At 38.0% G+C, this 25,152-nt stretch overlaps 2 protein-coding genes across 7 annotated transcripts in view; both read left to right on the top strand.

The window, feature by feature from the left end:
• Window positions 1-1,454: 1,454 nt before the first annotated feature.
• The window catches only part of UMAD1 (UBAP1-MVB12-associated (UMA) domain containing 1), a 196,509-nt gene continuing 172,811 nt past the window's right edge, over window positions 1,455-25,152 (top strand). Inside the window, exon 1 of the mRNA XM_037890620.2 lies at window positions 1,455-1,595. The gene's annotated coding sequence lies outside the window, so the exon portion shown is untranslated. The remainder of the gene's footprint in view (window positions 1,596-25,152) is intronic.
• MIOS (meiosis regulator for oocyte development) lies at window positions 1,462-24,045 on the top strand. Of its 6 annotated transcripts, none has more exons than XR_005224039.2 (11): window positions 1,462-1,595; window positions 2,454-3,825; window positions 5,369-5,467; window positions 6,544-6,801; window positions 7,336-7,505; window positions 10,652-10,717; window positions 11,921-12,079; window positions 13,545-13,697; window positions 15,150-15,354; window positions 18,829-19,603; window positions 21,103-21,122. XR_005224039.2 is itself a non-coding variant. In XM_007063102.3 (11 exons), exons 2-11 carry the CDS (start codon window positions 2,529-2,531, stop codon window positions 21,197-21,199), a joined length of 2,634 nt encoding a protein of 877 aa, XP_007063164.1. In that variant the 5' UTR covers window positions 1,462-1,595; window positions 2,454-2,528; the 3' UTR covers window positions 21,200-24,045. The 6 variants fall into 6 exon arrangements, 3 of the variants coding, with proteins under 3 accessions (XP_007063164.1, XP_027681334.1, XP_037746545.1); XR_005224040.2 differs by lacking the exon at window positions 21,103-21,122 and having other exon boundaries at window positions 18,829-18,903; window positions 19,474-19,593; XM_007063102.3 differs by having other exon boundaries at window positions 19,474-19,603; window positions 21,103-24,045.

Raw genomic sequence — 25,152 nt, 5'->3', positions numbered from 1 at the left:
TGGAAAGTCACCTCAGTACACATGACATAAAATAGAATATGCAAATCCTTAAAAACTGATTGGCTGAATTACAATAATAAATTAATAGTTAATGAGCTAAAACTATATAAAGGCAGTAATTGGCAGGCTAAAATATTAAGTGTTAATCAATATATTGTTCTATGTATTTAAATTGATACATTGTTATAAAGTATGGTGTTAACTGAATAATCGTATTGTTATATTGTTGTATGTGATAGTTAAAATTGTCATTGTAGTACTGTCTTTATTTCTTGTGCCGCTTCCTTTACATTGTATCTGTAACCTTTACTGTTTGATTTTTGCGTCTCTCTCCTCTTTTATTGTAATCCTTCACTTCTAAATAAATTTTGTTGTTGAAGAATTTACTGCTTCCTGCCTATTCTTGATCGGAGGGCTGTATCCATGTCCTTCAAGGGGAAAGTTAGTTGGCCTTGCTCAGCGGCTTTTCTCTGGAAGGTCCATAGGGCAGGTCACAACCTTAATATCAGAATAAAGGGTTTAAATTAAAAGCAAATCTTCTGGTTACAAGGGGCCTCCAAATAATTTTCCATGCCCGTGTGCTGTGAGCTTGCATTTGGGACAAGGAATGTACAATTTACATGGCAGAGTCAGATAATCTAAAAAGGCAGCTGCATCACCTCCATTTCATCTTCAATCCCGCTTCTTTCCTCTGGAGAAACTTCTTTCCAAACTGAAGCTCTGAACAAAGGACTGATAGACCCATCTAAGCTTTCCACGTGTTCCAGACAGACTTTACAAGAAGCAAACTCACCAATGCTGCAAACAACCTGACATGGACTCTGAAGTCATATGTATGTATCTGATTGCTTTGCCAATATAACACCTCTCCTCTCGTTTTCTTTTCTTTTCTTTTTAAATAAATCTTTGATTTTAGAAACTAAAGGACTGGCTGGCGGTGCGGTATTTTGAGTAAGATCCGGACAAGCAGCGATCTGGTCAGGTGGCTGGCCCCTTAGGGGTCAGCAAAGAACACTGTGTTTAGCGACTGGAGTTTTAAGTAACTTCTCACTTTACTGGACTAGGTGCTGATTGGGAGCCAGAGACTGGAATACAAAAGACGGGGCTGTGTGAGGGAGCGGCTAGCGGCGGGGGCAGGGGGTCCCGCTACCTCCTCCCCTCGGCCCAGGAAGCAAACCCGCTGCCCGAGGTGCTGCGCTAAGTGGCTGGTGGCGATGCGGGGCCGCGGCCCCTCGTGCACGTCCCCCATGTGGGGCGGTCCCGAGGCTCGCGCCGCGCTCTCCCCCACCGGCCACAGCTCCCCTTGAGCGGCGGGAAACCAGCACTTCCGCTCTCCGACGAGCCCAGCAGTCGCCCTGGCAACAGGGGAGACATGGAGGCGCGGCTTCCTCTCAGGCCGCCAATCGAACGGGACAAAATCCGGTACCGACGCCCGGTGACGTAGGCAAACGGCGCTTCTCACTGCGTACGAATCGGAGGGCGCTTGTGGCCTCTATGGGGGCGGCTCAGAGACCGAACCCGGAAGCGAAGGCGTCAGTGGCAGCGTCAGGCGGTGCCGTGGTTCGGTTCGGGAGCGCGTCTGAGGCGGGAACGCGGTGAGTGAGCGGAGTGGGGCTGAGCCTTCCCCGCAGCGCGCCACAGGGTGGGTTTCCAGAAAGGCGCACTTTGCTCAGGGGAGAAGGCAGATTTCTTCAAAGTGATACACAGAGCGAGTGTTTCTGAGGAGGGAAAGCGACAAAAAAAATCCTCCCAGTCAGGTTCTTTGTAGCCGAGTAATAGTAGGTGGGAATTAATGTTTGATGAAGTCCAGTTCTGTGTAAAAAACTGTACTGAATCTCTTTGTATTGCAAAACATTAATCGGCAAAACGGAAATAAATTAGCTGCTTGAGAGTTTTGTAAGTGCCCTTGGCAATATCATAATATGCGTATGTGCTCCTAATACTATAGCCTGTATATGAGTTGGTTTCTTTTAAGTGTTTTTAATGAGACATTACATTTTTGCAAGTTGGCATGGCATTCTCCCTTTCTTGCCACAGAGAAGACATCGGTGCTTTGACAGAGGTTTTTTTTTTTGTATTGCTACATGAGATGAACTTTAGTCTGAGATTGTGTGGTGCTGTGATACCTCAGTGCTCATGGTAGTGTAATAAAGGAGTAATATTCATAGAGGGTTCATATGCACGGGAAATCCTGTTGTCAGTTCAAAGAAGGCTAGCTGGATATTTTTTCTCAGTAGATATATCAATAACAGACAGAAGAGGGTTGAGAGTGTAAAGTTCTCTCCCATTGCCCCAAGGTTCCAATCTCAGCTTAAGTATAGGAGTTTTGAATGTTTGCCTTGGAAATAACTCAAGACCTTGTCCTAGTTTTAATTTAAAGATGAGTTAGACAACTAAAGAATGAATATAAAAATCTGTGTTCACTAAAACCATTACAATTCCTTTCTTAACAGTTTCCCTATGAATGGACATCACCTGAGTCTTCCTACAGAAATTTTAATCACTTGGATTGATTTGTAGTTGCAAACATGAGTGGCTCCAAACCTGATATTCTCTGGGCTCCACACCATGTTGATAGATTTGTTGTATGTGACTCAGAACTGAGCCTCTATCACATTGAGTCTGCTGTGAGTTCAGAACTCAAAGCAGGATCTTTGCGATTATCAGAAGAAACTACAGCTACATTATTGTCAATAAATTCAGACACGCCATACATGAAATGTGTGGCCTGGTATCCTAAATATGATCCTGAATGTCTTCTAGCCGTTGGACAAGCAAATGGTCGAGTTGTCCTTACCAGTCTGGGCCAGGATCACAACTCAAAGTCCAAAGAGTTGATAGGAAAAGAATTTGTTCCAAAACATGCACGGCAATGTAATACCTTAGCGTGGAATCCATTGGACAGCAATTGGCTTGCTGCTGGCCTAGATAAACATCGGGCTGACTTTTCAGTATTGATCTGGGATATAAGTAGCAAATACACCACAGAGAGTGCAGTTGCCACAGAGAAAGTGAGACTTTCAGCTGGAGATACTGAAGCTGGGCTGGTAGTGACGAAGCCGCTTTATGAATTAGGACAGAATGATGCGTGTCTTTCTCTTTGCTGGCTTCCACGGGACCAGAAACTTCTTTTAGCTGGAATGCACCGAAACTTGGCTATCTTTGACCTTAGAAATACAAGCCAAAAAATGTTTGTAAATACCAAGGCGGTTCAGGGAGTGACTGTAGACCCATACTTTCATGATCGTGTGGCTTCCTTCTATGAAGGTCAGGTTGCCATATGGGATCTCAGAAAATTTGAAAAGCCTGTTTTGACTCTGACAGAGCAACCAAAGCCCCTAACAAAAGTAGCTTGGTGTCCAACAAGAACTGGACTGCTAGCTACTTTAACTAGGGATAGTAATATTATTAGATTGTATGATATGCAGCATACTCCCACACCTATTGGAGATGAAACTGAACCTACAATAATTGAACGAAGTGTGCAGCCATGTGAAAATTATATTGCTTCCTTTGCATGGCATCCCACAAGTCAAAATCGAATGGTAGTTGTGACTCCCAACAGAACTATGTCTGACTTCACAGTTTTTGAAAGGATTTCTCTGGCATGGAGTCCAGTTACATCTCTTATGTGGGCTTGTGGCCGACACTTGTACGAATGCACAGAGGAAGGAAAGGCTAGTTCCTTTGAAAAAGACATAGCAACCAAAATGCGTCTCAGGGCTCTATCCAGGTATGGCCTTGATACTGAGCAGGTCTGGAGAAACCATCTTCTAGCTGGAAATGAAGATTCTCAGCTGAAGTCACTTTGGTACACTCTGCACTATATCCTTTAAAATGTAAAGCAATGTAAAATAAGAAAAGTTGTAAAGCACCTTATATACAGATCTGTCTCTATGTAGCCCATGTATATTTCATATTCAAAGTGTAAAGGGCTTATAATGTAAATAGCGCAGGATATTGCAAATACTTTCTGAATATTAAATATAGGAGTTGAAATTCTACTTTTCTAAATCCCAGGGGAAAAAATAATGGAGGAAAAAACATATCCTAGTATTTTTCTTTCCAGACATCTGTTTATGGCCTTCTTCTCACCAAGACATTTCAAAATACACTTACAGAGGTAATCCAGTATCCATTTGCAAGATCAGGGTAGTGCTTACATTAAATATGGTTTGTGTTTTTTTTTTTTTTTTTTTGTAAATGTATTTTAGGAAATGTTTCATTGTTGCAAGTGAAAGATCTACTTTTCAGGCTGTATTGTAAGGAGGAACTAATGTTTGTAAAGAACTTTAAAGATTAAAAGTATGTAAGTGCTAAAAATTTTGTGTTTATGCATGATTGCATAGGACTCCAAAAATCTACCTGAATAGTTCCAAACCATTTAGACATTTATATACTTTTCCTGATTTATGGCCCAGTCACATTTACAAACCTGGAGGCAGAGTTAAATATGTCAGAATATAGAAGTACCCCCTTCCCCCTCACCCCCCCTTGCTTAGTGAAAACTTGGTCCATTTCATGCTATATCCCTGGCTACCATTTGGGTGAAAAGCAAAACACATCTGTGGACAAACTGTAAAAAGCAGTCACCTTTTGCTCCCTGCACACTTTCACTAAGGGCTTGTCTACATGGAAAAATTTACCAGCATAGTTATACCATTATAATTATACCTCTAAATTTCCCCATGTAGATAAGTCCTAATATTTACAGGCTATGGACTTGTCTACACATATAGTTATTCAGGAACAGCTCTTCCAGAATATTTCTTCTTTCTGTTTAGCTACATCTACTTTCAGAGTGGGTTAAGATAAACAGGAACAAGGCACTTTTGGGATAGGAGTGTCTACACATGGACTTATTCAGCAATAATTTCATGTATAGAAAAGCCCTAAATGTTGAGGTCTCTGACACTTTTGGATGTTGGGTAGGCACTTAAGGGGAGAATCCATTAAGTTTCTTGTTGAAGAGACTTGACCTTTCTCTTTTCACCCTTTCCCCAAGTTGAGTCCCTTTTAGATTGTTGCTTATGTAGACTATACCTGCCCTTCATTTTAGTGGGGACTGCTATTCAGAACCCTAGTGAGTGAGCTGGTGCTAGCAAACGCATAAACAAATTAGCAAGTAAGGAAATCTTTGACAGCAGTGCATGGTACCATTTTCTTTATATCATGTTATTTTATGAAAAATTAGTAGTTCATTTTGCTTACAATGTTCTGTTAGTGTGGTGATCTGTGGGTGAGCATCCTATTGTGGAGAGGCTGGTACATAAGACTAGTTGAATAGAAGCACATTTGAAAGAATGGGGTCTTTCTCCTGTAATTAAACATTAAGACTTTTTTTCATATTTCCTATACGTGTGAATACTTATGAAGCAATATACTGAAGATATGGATCAGAAACTTACAGGAAACAAAGGGTCCTTAGTTTATGCAGGCATTAAATCAATTGTGAAGTCATCTTTGGGTAAGAACATTACTACTTTTGATGATAATTATACTGTAACGTGTTTACAAAAACTTAGTGGAGGCCAGTATGGTTTTTGTCACGTACAAAATTGTTAACTTGTTAGAACGCACGTTCAATTAAATGGAAAAAATGAATATGCAGAAAGATGATGCAGAAGCACAAGTAAACATTAGTTTCTAATTGGCTCTTGGATAAATTAATTTGAAACTAAACATAATTTTTCCTGCAATAGCACCCAGAATTTCTGGTTTGCTTTGAAAGGCTGTTAATGTAGTGCAAGATGGGTTTCAACTTATTTGAAAGGTCTTGATTTATTTTAAACGTTGCTTATCCTGATGTTATATAAAAGCTTGAGAATGATTAATTCTTTTTCTGTAACCATTGGACAATATAGTGGTTTTTTTTTCTGTATAAGAATGCAGCAGCAGCCATATAGACTTTGTGCTGATACTTCTTTGTATGTGTCATATAATCAGTGATGTAAACAAAAATACTGAGTAAATCCTCCATGTGTGTGAAAGAGAGGTGTGTATAAAAAAAAAAAAATAAATCACCCTCTTATCTACATGCCGTGTGCTTGCTTAGCTGAATAAACAGATGTTTCACTTATCTCAGTCTTGCTTCAAGGAGCTTTTAGAAGGTGTGGCTAAGCCCCTTGAAGCAAGAATCTTGTCTTTTTATTCTGGGAGGCACCTGGAATGTGTTTGGCTGCTGAGAGAAATAATGAACCCTAGAATACTAGTAATAACAGAAGCATGTACTGTTCTGTCACCTCATTCCTTTTTAAGCTTAATTTTTGCTTTTTTAAATCTGAAAATTTTGTTACAAAGTTCATAGGAGCAATGAAGTTTCCAGAATGTTGTGTTCGTAAGAAGACTTGATTGGAAATAAATATCAGTTTGATGTACATGCTAAGAAGCCATGTATTTACAACAAATTCTATTCTATACTAATGCTAAAACAAAAGTTTAGTAAATGTTCTTTTGTAAAACTAACTTTGTTTTCAATGAAGCTTGAAATTAAAATGTTGCAAATTCTGTCTGTCAAATGATTTAAATTGTCTTCCCTCTTAGGAACAACAGAGAATCTGAGGCATAGCAGGAGTGGGTCCGATAGGCAGGCAGATATTATTCAGTATCTAAGTGAGGAGAGGTCTTTGGCCTTGCAGCTCTGTGGGTGGATAAAGAAGGGAACTGATTTAGATGTGGAACCCTTTCTAAATTCTTTGGAACAAGAAGGAGACTGGGAGAGAGCTGCTGCTGTTGCACTTTTCAACTTGGACATACGGCGAGCAATACAGATCCTAAATAAAGGAGCTTCTTCTGAAAAAGGTATTTTGTACCTTCTAATTTTTATTTTTTATTTTTTTTGGTTGTGGATATCTTGCCTTAATATTACTAGATCAGTTTTCCCTTTCATAGAAACCCCATCAGGGCATTAATGGCAGCAAGTGAACACACCCACCCTTGATACAACAACCACTTAATTCAGGAGGGTTGGATTGGGCCCCATGTTAGTTTTTAACAAGTTCTAATCTGTCACTCCCTTCTTTAATGCATCATTGGTCTTAGTCTCTCAAAAGAGCAAGGGATGATCTCATGCCCTGTACAAAATATACCCACTAGAACCCTAGAAATGCTGATATCTGGTCAAATACCCAAGACCAATCTTTTATGGAGGTGTTTCAGTTTTATATTACGTAAATAGATTGCTTTTCATTAGTTTTTAACATTTAGTGATGCAGGGAGTGAGGAAAGCATGTCTGAATGTTGGCATATGTGGACTATTTCAGATTATTGTAAAGTTCTTATTGGACAAGTTTTTCTAAATTTTTATCCCTATACTTGGTGGTTTTTGTTAATCAGGTGATCTGAACCTCAACGTAGTAGCAATGGCTTTATCAGGATATACAGATGAGAAGAACTCCCTTTGGAGAGAAATGTGCAGCACTCTAAGATTACAATTAAACAACCCCTACTTGTGTGCCATGTTTGCTTTTCTGACAAGTGAATCTGGTTCGTATGATGGAGTTCTGGTAAGCAAATTTTTGCCACACTAAACCTCCTTTAAATGAATATATACAGAGGCCTATGCATGAATTCTTTGAATTTTAATTCAAACTAGAATTTATTATTGTTTACTTCCTCCTGATGCTTGTAGTTTTCTCTTGAATATTTCCTTTAAAAAATCGTAAAATAGTCATGAATAATCTATAAAAGATGGAATAAAATTCTAGCTAAAAATGTCAGAGTTCTTTTTAAGTTTTACTATGACGAGAGTTCGTTTAGGTTTTTTTCTGTAATTGTAAAATCATTGTAAAACTATACAAAATTACATGAATAACCCTTTAAAATTATAGTTGGGATAGTCTCTCTTTCAAACACTAAAAGACAATGTTAAGAAAATACTTAACCAGGTAGGATGGCAAAAGGGGGGAGGGAAGGGAAAGTAGAGAAGAAGAATAAATTCATCAAATTTCCTCCCGTGTTTTTCCTGAAGTGAGCATTCCAATTCACTCAATTGTTGTCTTTGTTGTTTTTTAAAATTTGCTAGAAAATGGATGTTTTTAAATATTTAAAAGAAAGCATAAGTAAGGTAGTCAGTCTTCTGGAAAAACAAATCAAAATGTCTTAAAACAGCTGGCATAGTAGAATAGGGTAATCCTATGCATAGCGCCCTACCAAATTCACGGCCATGAAAAATGCATCACGGATCGTGAAATCTGGTCTCCTCCCATGAAATCTGGTCTTTTGTGTGCCCTATACTGTACAGATAAAGGGAAGGATAATAAATGGTAATTTTTTTTTAAATAAAAGGTATACTTGAAATTAAAGAGTCTTGAGTTTTTTCCCAGTTTACCTTTTTATTTTAAAAAACAAAACAAAACACAGGTTGGGATTTCCAATGAAAGATATTCTCTTTGCTGTCCTGAAAATCTCAGGACCTAAGAGTGACAGCAGGATTTTTAAAAGAAGCATCTGAGCGTAGATACTCCATTAGAATGAAGCTCAAAGAGAATGATTTGATTGTGGCCAGAGCTTAGTAACAGAAGAAAAAAAGCAGAAAGCAAATAGTTGCCTTGACAGATGTTAGTTTGTCAAATGTATTAAAGAGAAAGCTGTATTCTGTATTTTCTGTGTTACAATTTTACCTTATAATTAGGGCTGTCAAGCAATTCAAAAAATTAATTGCAATCTCACTGTTAATAATAGAATACTGTTTAAATAGTTTGGGATGTTTTCTACATTTTCAAATATATTGATTTCAATTACAACAATACAAAGTGTACAGTGCTCACTTTATATTTTTGATTAAATATATTTGTGCTGTAAAAACAAAATAAATAGTATTTTTCAGTGCAATCTTTATCATGAACGTTGAAATTACAAATGTAGAATTATGTACAAAATATAACTACATTCAAAAATAAAACAAAGTCCACTCAGTCCTACTTCTTGTTCAGCCAATCGTTCAGACAAACAAGTTTGCAGGAGATAGTGCTGCCCCTTCTTGTTCACAATGTCACCTGAAAGTGAGAAGGCATTCTTATGGCATTATTGCGGCTGGCGTCGCAAGATTTTTAAATGCCAGATGCGCTAAAATATTAATATGTCCCTTAATGCTTCAACCACTATTCCAGAGTACATGCTTCATGCTGATGACGAGTTCTGCTCGATAACAATCCAAAGCAGTGCAGACCGATGCAAGTTCATTTTCATCATTGGAGTCAGAGGCCACCAGCAGAAGGCCGACTTTTATTTTTTGGTGATTCATGTTCTGTAGTTTCCGCATCGGAGTGTTTCTTTTACGACTTTTGAAAGCATGCTCCACACCTCTTCCCTCTCAGATTTTAGAAGGGACTTCAGATTCTTAAACCTTGGGTCAAATGCTGTAGCTATCTTTAGAAATCTCACATTGGTTCCTTCTTTGTGTTTTGTTCTTAGTGTTCTTAAGAAAGTGTTCTTAAAATGAACGTGTGCTGAGTCATCATCTGAGACTACTATAATATGAAATATATGGCAGATAAAATAGAGCAGGATTCATTTTTTTTTGAGTTTATCGCGAGTTAACTGCGATTAATCGACAGCCCTACTTGTAATGTGTGACTGTAGAAAGCAATTGTATGGTTATCCTCTGATTATGTGGCTAGTATTGATACCTTCGCAATTGTTCTCTGAACCTGTCTAGGAGATAAACTTGGTTTAACTGTTTGGTGTTCCACAGAATGCTTTTAGGTTAATCTGAACTCTTAAGAGTTCTAACTTTAGGTTTTTGGTGTGTATGGATGAAAGATTAGAGGAGCTGTAAGATAATTGAATATTTGTACCCCTAAGCCAACAGCTAGAAAGAGATCTATCTTGTTTAAATACTGTAAGTTCTTTGGGGCAGAGAGTCTCTTACCCTGTTTGTTCAGTGTCCAGTACAATGGGCACTAGTCTCATTTGAGATCTCTAGTGCTACTATAATACCAATAATAAATAACAGAATTATTGAGGTTATTTTAATGTCTTTAATATGATTTTTTTTTCAAGAAAGACAATTTTAATATCACTGTCTACTTTTCCTCTTCACTTCACCATCCCCTCCTATCTTTCTTCTCTCACTAGCACATGTTTTCCAGCCTTCTCCTTTTTTTCCACCCTGCATGTATCCCTGCTGCTTGGATGTATTCTCCACTATACATGCTGGAAGCACTATGGACCAGCACTGTGACTTGCCAGCTTTCATTAGACTGAAGTGCAACTTACTGGGTCTCAGAGTAACAGCCGTGTTAGTCTGCATTCGCAAAAAGAAAAGGAGTACTTGTGGCACCTTAGAGACTAACCAATTTATTTGAGCATAAGCTTTCGTGAGCTACATCCGATGAAGTGAGCTGTAGCTCACGAAAGCTTATGCTCAAATAAATTGGTTAGTCTCTAAGGTGCCACAAGTACTCCTTTTCTTATTGGGTCTGACTCTCTTGCCATTGTGGTAGATTGCCCTGGTAATGGTTTTGTGACTAAGTCTAAGCATAAAAAGGCACCTGGCACTTAACATCACAATATGAGGACACCTCTTATTCATGTGCATAATGAAATTCATGGTATTAGTTATACAATAAGTCTAGTGTTCTGTTTAGAAGCAATGAGTGATTTGGAAATTTGAGCTTGTTTTACTATATATGTCTGTCTTTCCCCACAGTATGAGAATAAGGTAGCAGTACGAGACAGAGTGGCATTTGCTTGTAAATTCCTCAATGATGCACAGGTGAGTGTGATTTGAATATTCGCATAAGCTGATATGCCATCCTGTATTTTTAATCAGAACCTTTTTATAGAAAATTCTGAAAGTGTGAATAATGAAAGTAATGATACAATATGTTCCTTTCCTGAAAATAAAAAGGAATAAATTATCAGATTATACCTTCAGTCTGATTTCCAGTTGTGATAATTAGGGTCAATATTAATACTTTCACTATTTTATAGCATGTTACTATGTTAATAGTTGTATGGTATTAACAGTATATGTATCCTATTAGAAATACTTGAAGATGAGCAGATGTTGGACAGCATAATTCTGAAATACTATGAAATTTGTATATAAATTTAGATATGCTAATATTCTGTATCAGGGATTATAACAAATATCTTTACTAGCAGCCTTAAAATTATAGGCTCTTATTCCACAACTGATTCTGCATAGGTGATTGCCCATTTACTTCATTGGAGCTTCATGCTGACACAGAGTTCTGCTTGCATGGTGTCAGTGGCTGGATCAGGACCAAACAGCGTAGAGGAAGTTTTTACAATCTGTCTCTTGATTGCCCTTTCTTCTTTGTCTGGCTCACATACACATACGTGGTCAGGTTAGCAAACAAAAAATAAGCATCCTTCAATTAGTGATCTTATCTAGGCATGTGAATTTGTTCAATCTGTTTTCAAGGGAAATGTTGGTTAAACACTTTTTTACATGCCTGTAACAAACTAATCTGATTAAGCTACACAAAATGTTTCTTTGCTGTTCAAATGCTCCTTAAACTGTTGTCTAATTGTGAAGACGCTCTTTCAAAGAGTGTGTGTTAATCTCTAAGACTTGACTTCAGAGCATGTGTTGTACCGGTAGAACAGCAAACACTTATATTCCAGATTAAGTTAAGAAAAATCAAATAGGTTGTTTGACAGTAGGAAAGTGTGTTTTTAAATTACTGAAACAGTTGCTCATCTTTTGTTTTCCCACCATGTGAGGAAACTTGAGTACATTTGCCAGGATTTTGACTTTGATGCAATGAAGTGGATGTTTCTGTATTTTACACTCATTTTTCTGCATAAATTCCAGCAGATACCTCTTTAGTTGAAATAATCTCTTAGGGAGAAAATTTAATAAAAAAGTTGAAGTGTTGGCATGTGCTAAATTGGTCACATTAAAAGGTCATGAGCAGAAAATGAAGGTGGAAATCCTTTATTTTTGTAGCTGAATAGATTCATTGAAAAGCTGACAAATGAATTGAAAGATGCTGGGAACTTGGAAGGAATTCTGCTGACAGGACTGACAAAAGATGGAGTGGACTTAATGGAAAGTTATGTTGATAGAACCGGGGATGTCCAGACAGCAAGCTATTGTATGCTCCAGGTTAGTATTTCTCTCCTGAAATAATTTCAGGTTACTCCATTATTCTTCAGCACTATAGTAATATATCTTATATGGCGAACTGAAAAGTGCTTCTTAGCATGTATTAAAAAATGAGATGATAGACTGTACATGGTGTATCTACTTTACTTTGTGTTTCATTTGGCACCTTAGAAGCAGAGGTTCTCATTGCTCTTTCTGAGGTAAGACATGGAATACTCCTTTCCTCTTCCACTAGCTGGGCTGGGCACACCTAGCTATGGTCTGATACTGATTGAGCTCCCAAGCAGGATCCAGGGATGTTGCTCTGGTAAATGTACCAGAACTGGTGGCAGAGGAAGTTGGATTCTTACCATGTCTTGCTTCTGGATTGTGTTTGGCAGAGTTCCTGTCACCACCACCATTGACTTTTTTTCATACTTACCTTTTGGATAGTGAGTTTAGTCTTCTGATGTCTGGTCTACTTTTAAAGCCCTGAGGGTCTGGGTTGTTAAGGGATATCAGAGTGCAAGTGTTTTCAACCTGATAAAAAGACTTAAGCTTGGGGTAAGTATCTGATACACTTTTCAAGCTCTGCACCAGTGTGTATGACTGAATGTATCCTATCATATCATTACACCCCTTCTGCTTTGCTGTGTTCTAAATTTTGTCCATCCTGATCCGGTACACATGCTGGCTCCCTCTCCCCTTCAGATCTCTCCTCAATTCTGCCTTTTCCCATGTTCCCTCCCTTGTATAATACACACAATGAAAATACCAGTTAAAAAAACCCACCCAACATTGTGTACCATGTTACTATAGCAACTGTGTGAAAGCACAGCTTTTTCACACACTTGTTTTTACATGCTCCTCCCCATCCTGATGTTATACCTCCGTGTCCTGTCTGTCTTATTTGCTTAAATTGCAAGCTCTTTTGAGTGGGGTTCATGTTTGTGTAAAGTGCTATGCACCTGCAAAGCACTATGTAGAAATGTAAACAATAAAACTTTGTTGTTAATCATCTGTGAATTAAAATATTGAATACTTGGACAATATGCATATCATGCTTGCAACAAAGCTTGGTACATTTATAAGATACATGGGTTTCTGAACAGTACTAAAGTGTAGTATTGCATTATAGTTCATGTTTGCTGAATTTTTATTTAATAATTTTGAACGTTTCCTTTAGTCATAATACATTGTATTGCTTCAGATATCTTTTACCACATCATATGAAACCCTCTGAAGAAATAAGTTGTATTGTGTAGAGATGTAAAATATTTAAGTTAACTGATAAGTATTAGTCTTTCCGTTAATATATTGCAGTTAGTGCTTAAAACAAATTAGTGGCAGCCCCAGACCCTGACTCCCATCGTGTTAATGATTAAATGGTTAACCAATATAATTTGAATAGTTTGAACGGGTACTTTTAAAAACGATATTTAAATCCCTAGTATTGTGCATGTTGGTGGTTTATTTCATGCTTTAGGGTTCTCCGTCCGATGTACTTAAGGATGAGAAGGTTCAATACTGGATTGAGAACTACAGGAATTTGTTGGATGCTTGGAGGTTCTGGCATAAACGAGCAGAATTTGACATCCATAGGAGTAAGCTGGATCCCAGTTCAAAACCTTTAGCACAGGTAAACATGAATTATATTTTTGTGAGCATTTAATAAGGTAAAAAGTTAGTCCTTCAGCACCTCATCCATCGGTTTTCCTTTCCCATGTTCATCACAGCATCCACTCAGACCTAGCACAGCCTTATGTGCCTTCAGTAGGCCCAGTCCTTCCAACCTTTTCTAGAGGATTTGGGACCTTCTTGGACCCAGGGATCCTGTCCATTTGCTGGGGAAGAAGGCTCTGAGGCCTTTTAAAACCAGGCTGTTTATCTAAAATTCCTGTCTTTCTGTTGGTCCCTGGAAAATCGAATGTGAACTGTGTGTGTACGTGTACGCCTCTCTAGAGGGTAGCTTCAAAGGGCTGACAACGGAGGAGTTGCATTAGCATCCCCACGAGAGAGGGTACATACTGTTACAATAACACATACACAATTGCCTTTTTAATGCAATGTACCCCAAAAGTATTCAATTAGTATTTGATAAGGTTTAACTTAATTCGTAAGATTTGTTCAGGATATTGTCGGTCTGTCACACATGCACAGAGAAATGAGGCACGTGCTCATTGTTAGCTACATCTTGGCCTCCACCTGCAGAAAGGAAGGCCTGGTTTAAGGCCATGCTGAAAATGTTGCTGCAAGAGCCTGTTAAATATACCTAGGGCAGGCAGGGTGGTGGTGGTCTGACAAAAAGCTGCAATCTTGATTGTTAGATGATGGAAAATAGTACTGAAAAAATCCAGTTTCCCCTTACGAAACAGTGGAAATAAGCTGTCAAGTCTTGTATTAAAGTAAGCTCGTTTTTGTTCAGTGTTTGTCTTGGTTTTTTTTTTAAGCAGGTGTTTATATAATTATTTTTATAAGTAGAGTAAAAACATGCCTTTCAACAACTTTGATTTCCAGCACTTTCTATGGTGAAAGCAGGTTCCTTCATCCTCTGCTAAAAAGAATCATTCAAACTGCAGCAGCCCATTGAGCTCTACACTTGTCCTGTTCACTGTAAGAAAATACTGACCGATACGGTGACAAATATTGATTAAAATGTGCTCTGGTTGTTTTTTGTTTTTGGGGTTTTTTTGGTGTGTAAGATATAAAATACCTTAGATGGCTAAAGACACAAGAATCAGTTTTTCCTTAAAATAGTGTCCTGTAGAGTCCTACAGCCTTGTATCTCTAAAGATTCTAAACTTTGTTATCTGTTTACCTTCGTATTCTGTTTAGAACCTCAGATAGGCACTCCTATGTATATTTTACAAATGCAAATAAATAGGTTGCTGTTATTGACTTAAGGTGTTTTTTTTGTTTATTCTGTAGCTGGTTGCGAACTGTCTATTTTGGATGAGATTTTTGCTTTTTATCTTAAATCAGCAAAGCAAAAACATCTCAATTCATGAATATAACTGGATTATTGGTTGTACCCTATTGCAAGTATCTCATTCCTATTATTAGTTTTGGCTCTTGTCTGTGTTTTTTGTAGGTATTTGTGAGTTGCAATTTCTGTGGGAAATCAATCTCTTACAGCTGTTCAGCCATTCCTCATCAGGGCCGAGGTTTTAGTCAATATGGAGTAAGTGGCTCACCAACCAAGTCAAAGGTTACAAGCTGTCCTGGTTGTCGGAAACCCCTTCCTCGCTGTGCACTTTGCCTAATAAATATGGGGACTCCAGTTTCCAGCTGCCCTGGTATGGCACAATTTTAAGAAACTCCTTTTTAATCTTAAAATGCAGTACTATTTAAAGGCACATAATTAGTGGCTCCTGTTTAATGACATTGCATTTGTAACTCTTTCTAGTCTTACAATTATTTTGAAAAACTTCTCTCACTGAGTGAAAGATTCACTGGTTCAAATCCCACCCAGTTCAATGATGAGATCCCTGATTAGTTGTTTGATGTCTGACAGTATGGAAATGAGTTGTTCCTGACCTTTTGCCTGTAAGGTACCAACTCCCTCAGTAAACATGGAGGTTACCCTCTCACTGCTAGAGAGTAGGCTCTCCCAAGTAGATGAGGTACTTTCTGCGTTGTAGCCCAGCGTTCTTCTCTTGCTGCTACTGCCCAAGAAGATGTATGTATCCTATGGCTCAAGACTTCAGTCTTCTGGAGTCTAGTCACACATGGGAGAAGTGTGAGTTCAGTAGTCAGAACACAGGGCAGGGAAGAACTAAGAATTCCTGATTTCTAATCCTGACTCTACCGTTTTCCTTTATGAATTTGGGCAAGTGACTTGACCTCTCTGCTTCAGTAAAATGAGAATAAAACTTAGTTACGTACTTCACAGGATTGTTGGGATTAATTTGATGTTTGTAAAGTGATCTCAAGATGGAAATATACTATAGAATTGCTAAGAATTTCATGCTATAAACAAAAAGTAGGTAAAATAATACCATTTACTAAAGTTGTAAATTACTTGTTGACAAATAAGTGTAGGGTGGAAAAACAAAGGCAATGGCTGCTAGTTAAAGCCATTAAATATATCTAAGAATATGCACTTCTTACTTTAAGTGTGGAGACTTATTACGTGTACCTTAGAAAGTTTAGCCAACTCTTTCCATTTTACTGCAACATGAAACGTGAATAAGATTAAAATTTAAAATTTTGAAATTAAAATTTAAAAAGCACTTTACATTTTCAAAATGTAATTATAATAAAACTTTTTTCCTCTTCCCTGTGACAGCGATGTGTCCTTGATCATGTCCCCTTTTGACCCTGCAACTCCCTCTTGGTGCTTGCAATCTCTCACTCACCTGGTAGTGAGAACAAGATACACCCAACCCCAGCTTGTGGGGGCTCGTTAACTTTTTTTAACAGAGTACAAAAACCTCATTGTTAGTCCCTCAAGTCCACCCCTACTTCTGGTGCTGTGGTTAATTATGACAAATGTCTTTTCCCAAGTTCAGGGGTCAACAGCCACTCTTCCTGGAGCAGAGTTGTACCTCAAATGGCTCTCTTCTTTAAATCAAGAGTCCACAGCTTTCCTGTTGCTGGGTTGTATTTCAAAACAGGTTCACTCTCCTTAAGTCAGGTTTCAGAGTAGTAGCCGTGTTCGTCTGTATCCACAAAAAGAAAAGGAGGACTTGTGGCACCTTAGACTAACCAATTTATTTGAGCATAAGCTTTCGTGAGCTACAGCTTACTTCATCGGATGCATTCAGTGGAAAATACAGTGGGGAGATTTATATACACAGAGAACATGAAACAATGGGTGTTACCATACACACTGTAATGAGAGTGATCAGGTAAGGTGAGCTATTACTGGGGGGCGGAGGAGGGGGATTTGTGTCCATTTATTCTTTTACGTAGAGACTGTCCAGTTTGGCCAATGTACATGGCAGAGGGGCGTTGCTGGCACATGACGGCATATATCACATTGATAGATGTGCAGATGAACGAGCCTCTGATAGTGTGGCTGATGTGATTAGGCCCTATGATGGTGTCCCCTGAATAGATATGTGGACACGGTTGGAAACGGGCTTTGTTGCAAGGATAGGTTCCTGGGTTAGTGGTTCGGTTGTGTGGTGTGTAGTTGCTGGTGAGTATTTGCTTCAGGCTGGGGGGCTGTCTGTAAGCAAGGACTGGCCTGTCTCCCAAGATTTGTGAGAGTGATGGGTCATCCTTCAGGATAGGTTGTAGATCCTTGATGTTGCGTTGGAGAGGTTTTAGTTGGGGGCTGAAGGTGATGGCTAGTGGCGTTCTGTTGTTTTCTTTGTTGGGTCAGTCCTGTAGTAGGTAACTTCTGGGTACTCTTCTGACTCTGTCAATCTGTTTCTTCACTTCAGCAGGTGGGTATTGTAGTTGTAAGAACGCTTGATAGAGATCTTGTAGGTGTTTGTCTGAGGGGTTGGAGCAAATGCGTTTGTATCGTAGAGCTTGGCTGTAGACGATGGATCGTGTGGTGAGGCTCATTCACCTGCACATCTACCAATGTGATATATGCCATCATGTGCCAGCAATGCCCCTCTGCCATGTACATTGGCCAAACTGGACAGTCTCTACGTAAAAGAATAAATGGACAGAAATCAGATGTCAAGAATTATAACATTCAAAAATCAGTCGGAGAACACTTCAATCTCTTTGTTCACTCGATTACAGACCTAAAAGTGGCAATTCTTCAACAAAAAAAACTTCAAAAACAGACTCCGAAAGACTTTTGAATTGGAATTAATTTGCAAACTGGATACAATTAACTTAGGCTTGAATAAAGATTGGGAGTGGATGTGTCATTACACAAAGTAAAACTATTTCCCCATGTTTATTTCCCTCCCCCATCTGTTCCTCAGACATTCTTGTCAACTGCTGGAAATGGCCCACCTTGATTATCACTACAAAAGGTGTGTCTCCCCCCCAACCCGGTAATAGCTCACCTTACCTGATCACTCTCGTTACAGTGTGTATGGTAACGCCCATTGTTTCATGTTCTTTGTGTATATAAATCTCCCCACTGTATTTTCCACTGAATGCATCTGATGAAGTAAGCTGTAGCTCACAAAAGCTTATGCTCAAATAAATTTGTTAGTCTCTAAGGTGCCACAGGTACTCCTTTTCTTTCTCCTTAGGTCAGGAATTCCCCACTGTTGTCCTGGAACTGGGTTAGAGTTCAGTCTAGCTTCTCCCCAGCTGGCCCCTCTTTACTCAGTCCTTTCACTTGTCACCTTAGAGAGGTTAGCAGGCAAGCAGCTCTCCTGCTAGTCTCTGGGAGCTCCTCTCTCCAAGAGCACCCTTCTCCAACTGAGCTCTGGTAGCCTCCTGTCAGGTTCAGGGGCTCATTAGTCGCCAACCACACCCCCATGGCAGTTAATTGCTTACAGATGGGCTCATTCTCCTTAAAGAAGCCTGTCATGGATAGACTGGGTTCTGACTCCCCATAAGGGCCAGCCACCCTGTGATGCTCCCCCATACGTATAATATCTGTTGCAAAAATTTTATTGCTAACTAGCCAACTAATATGTCCTCAGCTGTGCTGTCATGAGGTTTATTTCATAGCTATAATATCCTTGAGTCTTACTGGTTAAATTCTATACAAGTTGTGTTGAAGCTCTCTCTCACTAACAATGCTTATAGTTCAGTATTGTGATATTGTGTTGTCATACACACATCTTTTCCAACTGTTTCACCAGCTTATCTTAAGATTTCTTTATTGCAATTGTTTCCATTTATAGCTTATTGATATGTTACTATGAGGTTCTGGAGTAACACGCTTCCAAAGCAGAAAAGAAATCCTCACAATGAAATAGGTAACATTAGAAAATGTAGCAGTTATTGCAAAAGAAATAGTGTGAAATGAAGCTATTAATAGGCAAGAAATTACTGAGACAGTAAGAGCTAAAACAGTAGCTTAGCAATATAATTCTATTGCTTGTTTTATTCTTCCTGTTATATTAGCAAAATTAATAAACAAGTGAAAATGTTAATTACCTCTGTTGGGGTGGAAGTGATTGTTATAAAATCTCAAAATAGAAATGTATTGCAAATACTCTCATATCTTCTGGCTTCTCAGTAGGTTTCATAAGATCTCAGTAGCTTTGGGAGTACCAAAAAGTCATGTCAAATACACACATGGTAACACTAATATTTTTAAAATATTTGTGCTCAAATGAGAAATACCATATTGAAGAAAAATGCTAAAGCTTTCAAGATAGTTATTTAATAAATTATTCTAATTTTCATTTATTTTGGGGTGATAACTGATAAATTAAAAAAAAGTTTATTTCTGGTTCCAAATCAAGCTCCTAATTTGAATTTTAAGTTCTTTAATACTCCAATATAGCACAGATATTGACTGAAAGTTTCTTACCTATCCATAGGAGTATCAAAGTCAGATGAAAAGGTGGATCTTAGCAAGGACAAGAAATTAGCCCAGTTCAACAACTGGTTTACATGGTGCCATAACTGCAGGCATGGTGGTCATGCTGGACACATGCTCAGCTGGTTCAGGTAAACTGACACAATTAAACATGTAGGCTCTCACATAAATTATGTCTAATGTGCCATATCAGACATATACTCCTTGGCTGTAGTCTTTATTATATATTGTATTTACTTGTCTGGTATTACATAAAATATAATTTAAGGCATATGCACAAGTGAACGAAGCTTGAGTTTGAGATTTCAGCTTTAACTCTGCATCTCCTGATTTTTTGAATCCTTCATCTCCAAATATTAATATTGCATTAACGCTAGCTTTTGCGTGGAATGTATATGTCAGCAGAGCCAAATTTCTGCTATCATCCCACAGTGGAGAGTCTGAGCATTTGCTTGAGATTCAAGACAGTTGTGTGTGATTACAAGACACTATATAACCAGTAATGGCCAGTCATCCAATTAACCCCTCTGCCATTGTGCTGAAAGCCATGCCCTGCCTAGAAACTGCTGTAAACGTGAACAAACTTTCTCTTTTCCTTGACTGTCTTGGCATACTGGTACTGCTTGATGGTTTTATTTGGAAAGATGTAGGGGAGCTCTGTCCTGACATAGGAATCAAAGAAATGGAGAATTCCTGTGGGGGACAACCATTGTTAGGGGTGTTCCAACAGAAAGGGAAGCAGGCTGCCCGTGGAAGCAGTCTGACAGAGTGGAGAACTTGCCAATTGGACAAAAGGCTGCTGTTTATGATGGTACTGGGGGTCAGTATTGCTTTGGATCTAGGACAGTGTGTTAATTTCACAAATGTAAATAGTGATTTCACTTTGACAGTCCTGAGGTTTTTTGTCTTTTTTTTTTTTTTTTAATTTTGATGTACTGTGTTGAAAACATATTCCTTTCTATTTTCTCGCGTTGTGAGGACAGTTGTCAAATGTCAGGTTCATTGGAGTTGTATTCTGACAGTTTAGCAGCATAGCTAGGATTAGTTTCTAGGTTGCCTCATGATTTATTGCAAGATGTAGCATGTTGCCCATTAACTATTCTGTGTCATGCACAGTAAGTAGCTTTTTATCCCATTAAACTGTAGGATTTATTAAATTAGGGTCTCCTCTCTCTAGATGTCATGTTATGCCTCCTGCAGCTGGTGCCTACTGCTGGGGATATTTGAGCTCAATTTGTCACACTATATTAAACTCCCTGTCTTGAATTTAAACTTTGAATGTCACAATTTTACATATGAGAGAGAGCATTTTCAAAGATGTAGACAGAAGAAGAGAGAGTGTCATTTTAATTTTATCTACTTCAGGTTGACAGTGTGAAACTTACTTTCTGAGCTTCTATGTCCTTTCTGCCTATATTTTCATATAGTTAAAAGGGCCGATCTTCTGCTTTCAGATAACTTATTGCTGATTTATCCTGTATGCTTTATTACTATTTTCAAATTATGTTCAGCTATTGATTTCTCTTTGGTCATGTTGCTGCACAGATTTACATTTTGGGACATACAGGACTGAGATTACAAAGCTGTTCCTTTTACAGTGTTATAATTCCCAGTTTTTTTTCTCATCCAGGGACCATACTGAGTGTCCAGTTTCTGCGTGTTCATGTAAATGTATGCAGCTGGATACTACAGGGAATCTCATCCCAGCAGAGACTGTTCAGCCATAAAACAACCGAGTTTCAAAATGTGGAGCTAACAGATGTCCTTCACAGCCTAAATACATACCTCAGAACAAGTAACTCATGACTCACCCATAGTGGAAAAATAAATCCTTCTGTTCGATCAGCAATTTTGGTGTGTAAAATAGTTTAGATGTGCTTCATAGAGCCAGGCGTTGCTGGAATGAGCCTTTCAAGTGTGCTATGTGGACTATAGTTAGTGGGTTGAAGCAGATCCTTTTAGAAATACTTCCACAGGCTTTGTTGAAATTCAAAGCACCCTTCAAGAAGATTTTTCAGAGTAACACTGAACAATCCTTGAATCTGCCATCCAAGATGAGCCAGTGTTGCATGCTGGTTTTAGTATGAGTTCTGGGCTTTCAAAATAGATAATTGAAGACTGTTGTTGAGAAAATCCTGAGTTATGCTGTAGCTTTCTATTTTCATTCATCGCTGCTCATTATATGCAAAGGAAAGAATTTCAAAGAGAAGTATCAAGAGTTATTAAAACATTTAATTTCCCCCTGTGGATTTTTCTTGAAGGGAAAGTTGCATTTATGTAATTTTTTTTTCTGTATTAACATTTTGTTAATACTAAGAGTATTTGTGCAAGTTTAGCTACATATCTTGCTGTTTTGAATGTAAAATCTTTCATTCAAGTTTTTTCCTAACAAGAAACAGTTTGAAGAATTATTTCATAAAAAGCGGAATATCCACTTCAAAACGGAATACAAATAAATCCTGATTTTTTTTTAATGAAGGACTCTGTGTGCATGCAAAATATTATCAAAACTGGCATTTTGTAAAAATTAATCAGATTCAATTCAAATTATGATTACTGGACCAGTATACATTTCAGATAACCTGAAGATTTGAATATTCAGTGTTTACCTGCTCTTGTGAAATGCACCAATTCAAATTATGCTACAGATTACCAGTGGACATTGGCCCTCCTCATAAAATTGCACAATTTTTAAAGTTTCTGGTCAAGAGCAGTTTCATAACCTGTTGCTAGTCAGGAATAAAATTTCTTATGGAGCACTGAGTGTCATTTGGCCACACTATACTTGGCTCTAGTGAGTGTTTGTCCTTTAATTTTTATAAGCAACAAAATTCACGCATTTAGAAGAAACTGCTTTAAGGTATGTGACAATAACATCAGTTTATTTGGGGTGTGTGTGGTTTTTTTTTAACTGGTGAATAAAAATTGATACTTATGTATTGTCACTCAAAAAAACCCCAAATGTTAGAAGATGGAACACTAGCAATAAATGCTATCTTATTGCCAGTATTGTGAAAAATTGGTCTTTAAAAAATAGAACATACTGTAAGATACAACTGGTTACCAGCATTCCACTGTATTGGCAATAAAGTAGAAGCCAAATGTAAATTATGTATATGATGCATCACCAGCGACAGTGGGTTTTTTTCCTGATTAAACCAATTTAATGTTTTAATACATTTATTACTTTACCCTACCCTAAAATTGTTACCTAATTGGTAGTCTTATTTTTAAACTAAATTGTAAAAGGTACTTGATATTTGATTATTTGTACAAAGGCTTACTTGGAAGAGGAAAAGTTTTTGTCTTATTAGCAGGAAATATTTATTTCTAGCTACCCATTTATATTTTGCATGCTTTGTTTTGATGTTGTCAGGGGTTTCTGCCAGTCTGAAATATATGCCATTTAATAAATGTAATTTTGAAGTTTAATGCATAAGATAGTGTTCTAATGATATAGTGCAGGCAATGTAATATTTAGGCTTCAGTTTCACAGGAATCTGGATTTTTGGAATGTCAAGAATTTTTTATTTTGAATTCTTCCCCCCCCAAATATTCAGTATGTACAACAGCATGACTACTTATTGTCATCTTTCCCTCATGTAAAAGTGTTCTCATTTTGAATTGTCAGATCCTATTATCATGAAATTAGAAGCTTACTTTGATTTTCTTTGTGTCTTTAAATGCTGAGAGTTAAGAATGTTTGTATATTCTGATACAGCATAAGCACATGTAGTCCGTGCTCAAGCTTTCAGGCAGATACATTATATTTTAACACTCCTTTCAGTATAACACGAGAAGTGTAATGTCTTCAACATTTTAAACTTGTTAATCCATTATCACTGTTTTCTCCTGTGCTGGTTTTACAATAATAAAGTTGTAGTTTGTCTGTCTGATTTTGCTGCTTTAACCTGAATTGCTTCTTTGTGGTTTTTATTTTCATGGTCTCTTAGCATTCTGCTGATGCCACAGTCCATGAAGGTAGAAGTACAGTAAAGAATAAATGTACATGCAATTTCTGTTAATGAAATTTTTTTTTCAATATTTTTGGTTTATTTAGGTTTCTATACTGGATTCATATCCATTTGATACCAAATGGGAATATTTATATCTCACTAGAAATTCCTATAATTAACATGGGATGGGATTGCAATTTGTGTGGAGTCTGTGACAACAATGATACTCAAATAGGGAGGGAAAAATCTTTGCCTCAGTCCTCAGAAAAAGACACTAAATACAGGAGCCGGGGAGGGAAGTTGCAAAGAAACAGTTTGCAATGCCAAATCTGGGTGGCCATTCCTATCCCTGGCATACTTTAGCCAGCATTGAGGCCACTCTATAGCTCAAAGTGCCAGCCAGTACAGTGTGCTCTGTCTAGGCCTCTTCTCTCCCACAACCATATACCTTCAGCTAATTGTGCGTAACTATAACAAGGCTGCTGTTCTACCAGATGTTTTGATGTGGTTACAGCTTCAGTGGTTACTCTTCCTGAGGTTGGAAACAGCGGTGTTGATTATTTGTTTGTATTTCTCATATGATTTTGGAAATATAAATGGTTGCTGCTATTACCTAACCCCCTCTGTTTCTGCCATTTTCTTTCTAGGCCTCCTTTTTATGTATATAAACATTGAACACGCACATCTTTAATGTTTATAAGTGGACACTAACAAAATCTAAACAGGTAGTATAAAATGGCTTTTAAAAATAGCAGACAAGGTTTTGAATCTGCAAACGGGTTTGCCTGGAATGCTTTTGAATGGTGTGTGGCTGGTATATATAATTTACAACAGGCATATATTCCTAAATTCTGCACACCTAAATTGTCAATTAAATACATTTTATCCATGAACTGGTGTCACATCGATTTTTATAACAGATTTGATTGACAAGTAAGTTTCATCTCTAGGCTCTAACTGTCAAAGCTGTGGATAGCAAATGTTTTTGGCTGACAGTTTTGACAGTAGTAGTAGTGTTTCATCCTTTGAAGATAAATACAGAATTCATTATGTCTTTTTAGAGTGCCTTAAATAGTCCCTTCACAGAAATAAAACAGGTCCCTGACCCTGCAAACACTTGCACCTAGTTAACTTTAGTCTCATAAATAGTCCCATTAAAAACTTATTCATGTGGAGTCAAACAGTTGGCAGAAACCACAAGGCCTAAATGATGGTTTGACAAGCCAACGGAGGCTATAATGTATATATGTACAGTGAAGGACATGTTACAAAACTGAGTATGTGATAACTCACTTTAGGTTTCCACAGTATGCATCCGATGAAGGGAGCTGTAGCTCACGAAAGCTCATGCTCAAATAAATTGGTTAGTCTCTAAGGTGCCACAAGTACTCCTTTTCTTTTTGCGAATACGGATTAACACAGCTGTTACTCTGAAACCTGTCACTTTAGGTAGACACCAAACTGTTAATATTAAGCAGTAAAACTTTCCTACAAAAATGCCATTCCTTACTGGTGCTCTATCAATCCTGGCTGTTAATTACAAGTTCTAAGTTGAAAAGTAAAGACTAGATCCTCCCTCTGCTTTTTGGGTGAGCTAGAGCTGGGAGGATAAACATCAGCAGGCTCTTCCTCTCCCTTCTTCCAGAACCTCCTCCCAGTACAGTAGCGGTGACTGACGCTTTATGCAATATCCTGAATGAATGTTGTTGAATTAAATTAATACA

Source organism: Chelonia mydas, chromosome 2 (assembly GCF_015237465.2).
Source record: "Chelonia mydas isolate rCheMyd1 chromosome 2, rCheMyd1.pri.v2, whole genome shotgun sequence".
NCBI classification, from domain to species: domain Eukaryota; kingdom Metazoa; phylum Chordata; order Testudines; family Cheloniidae; genus Chelonia; species Chelonia mydas.
The sequence above is the reverse complement of the archived record's forward strand: the minus strand, read 5'-3'. Positions and strand labels throughout refer to the sequence as shown.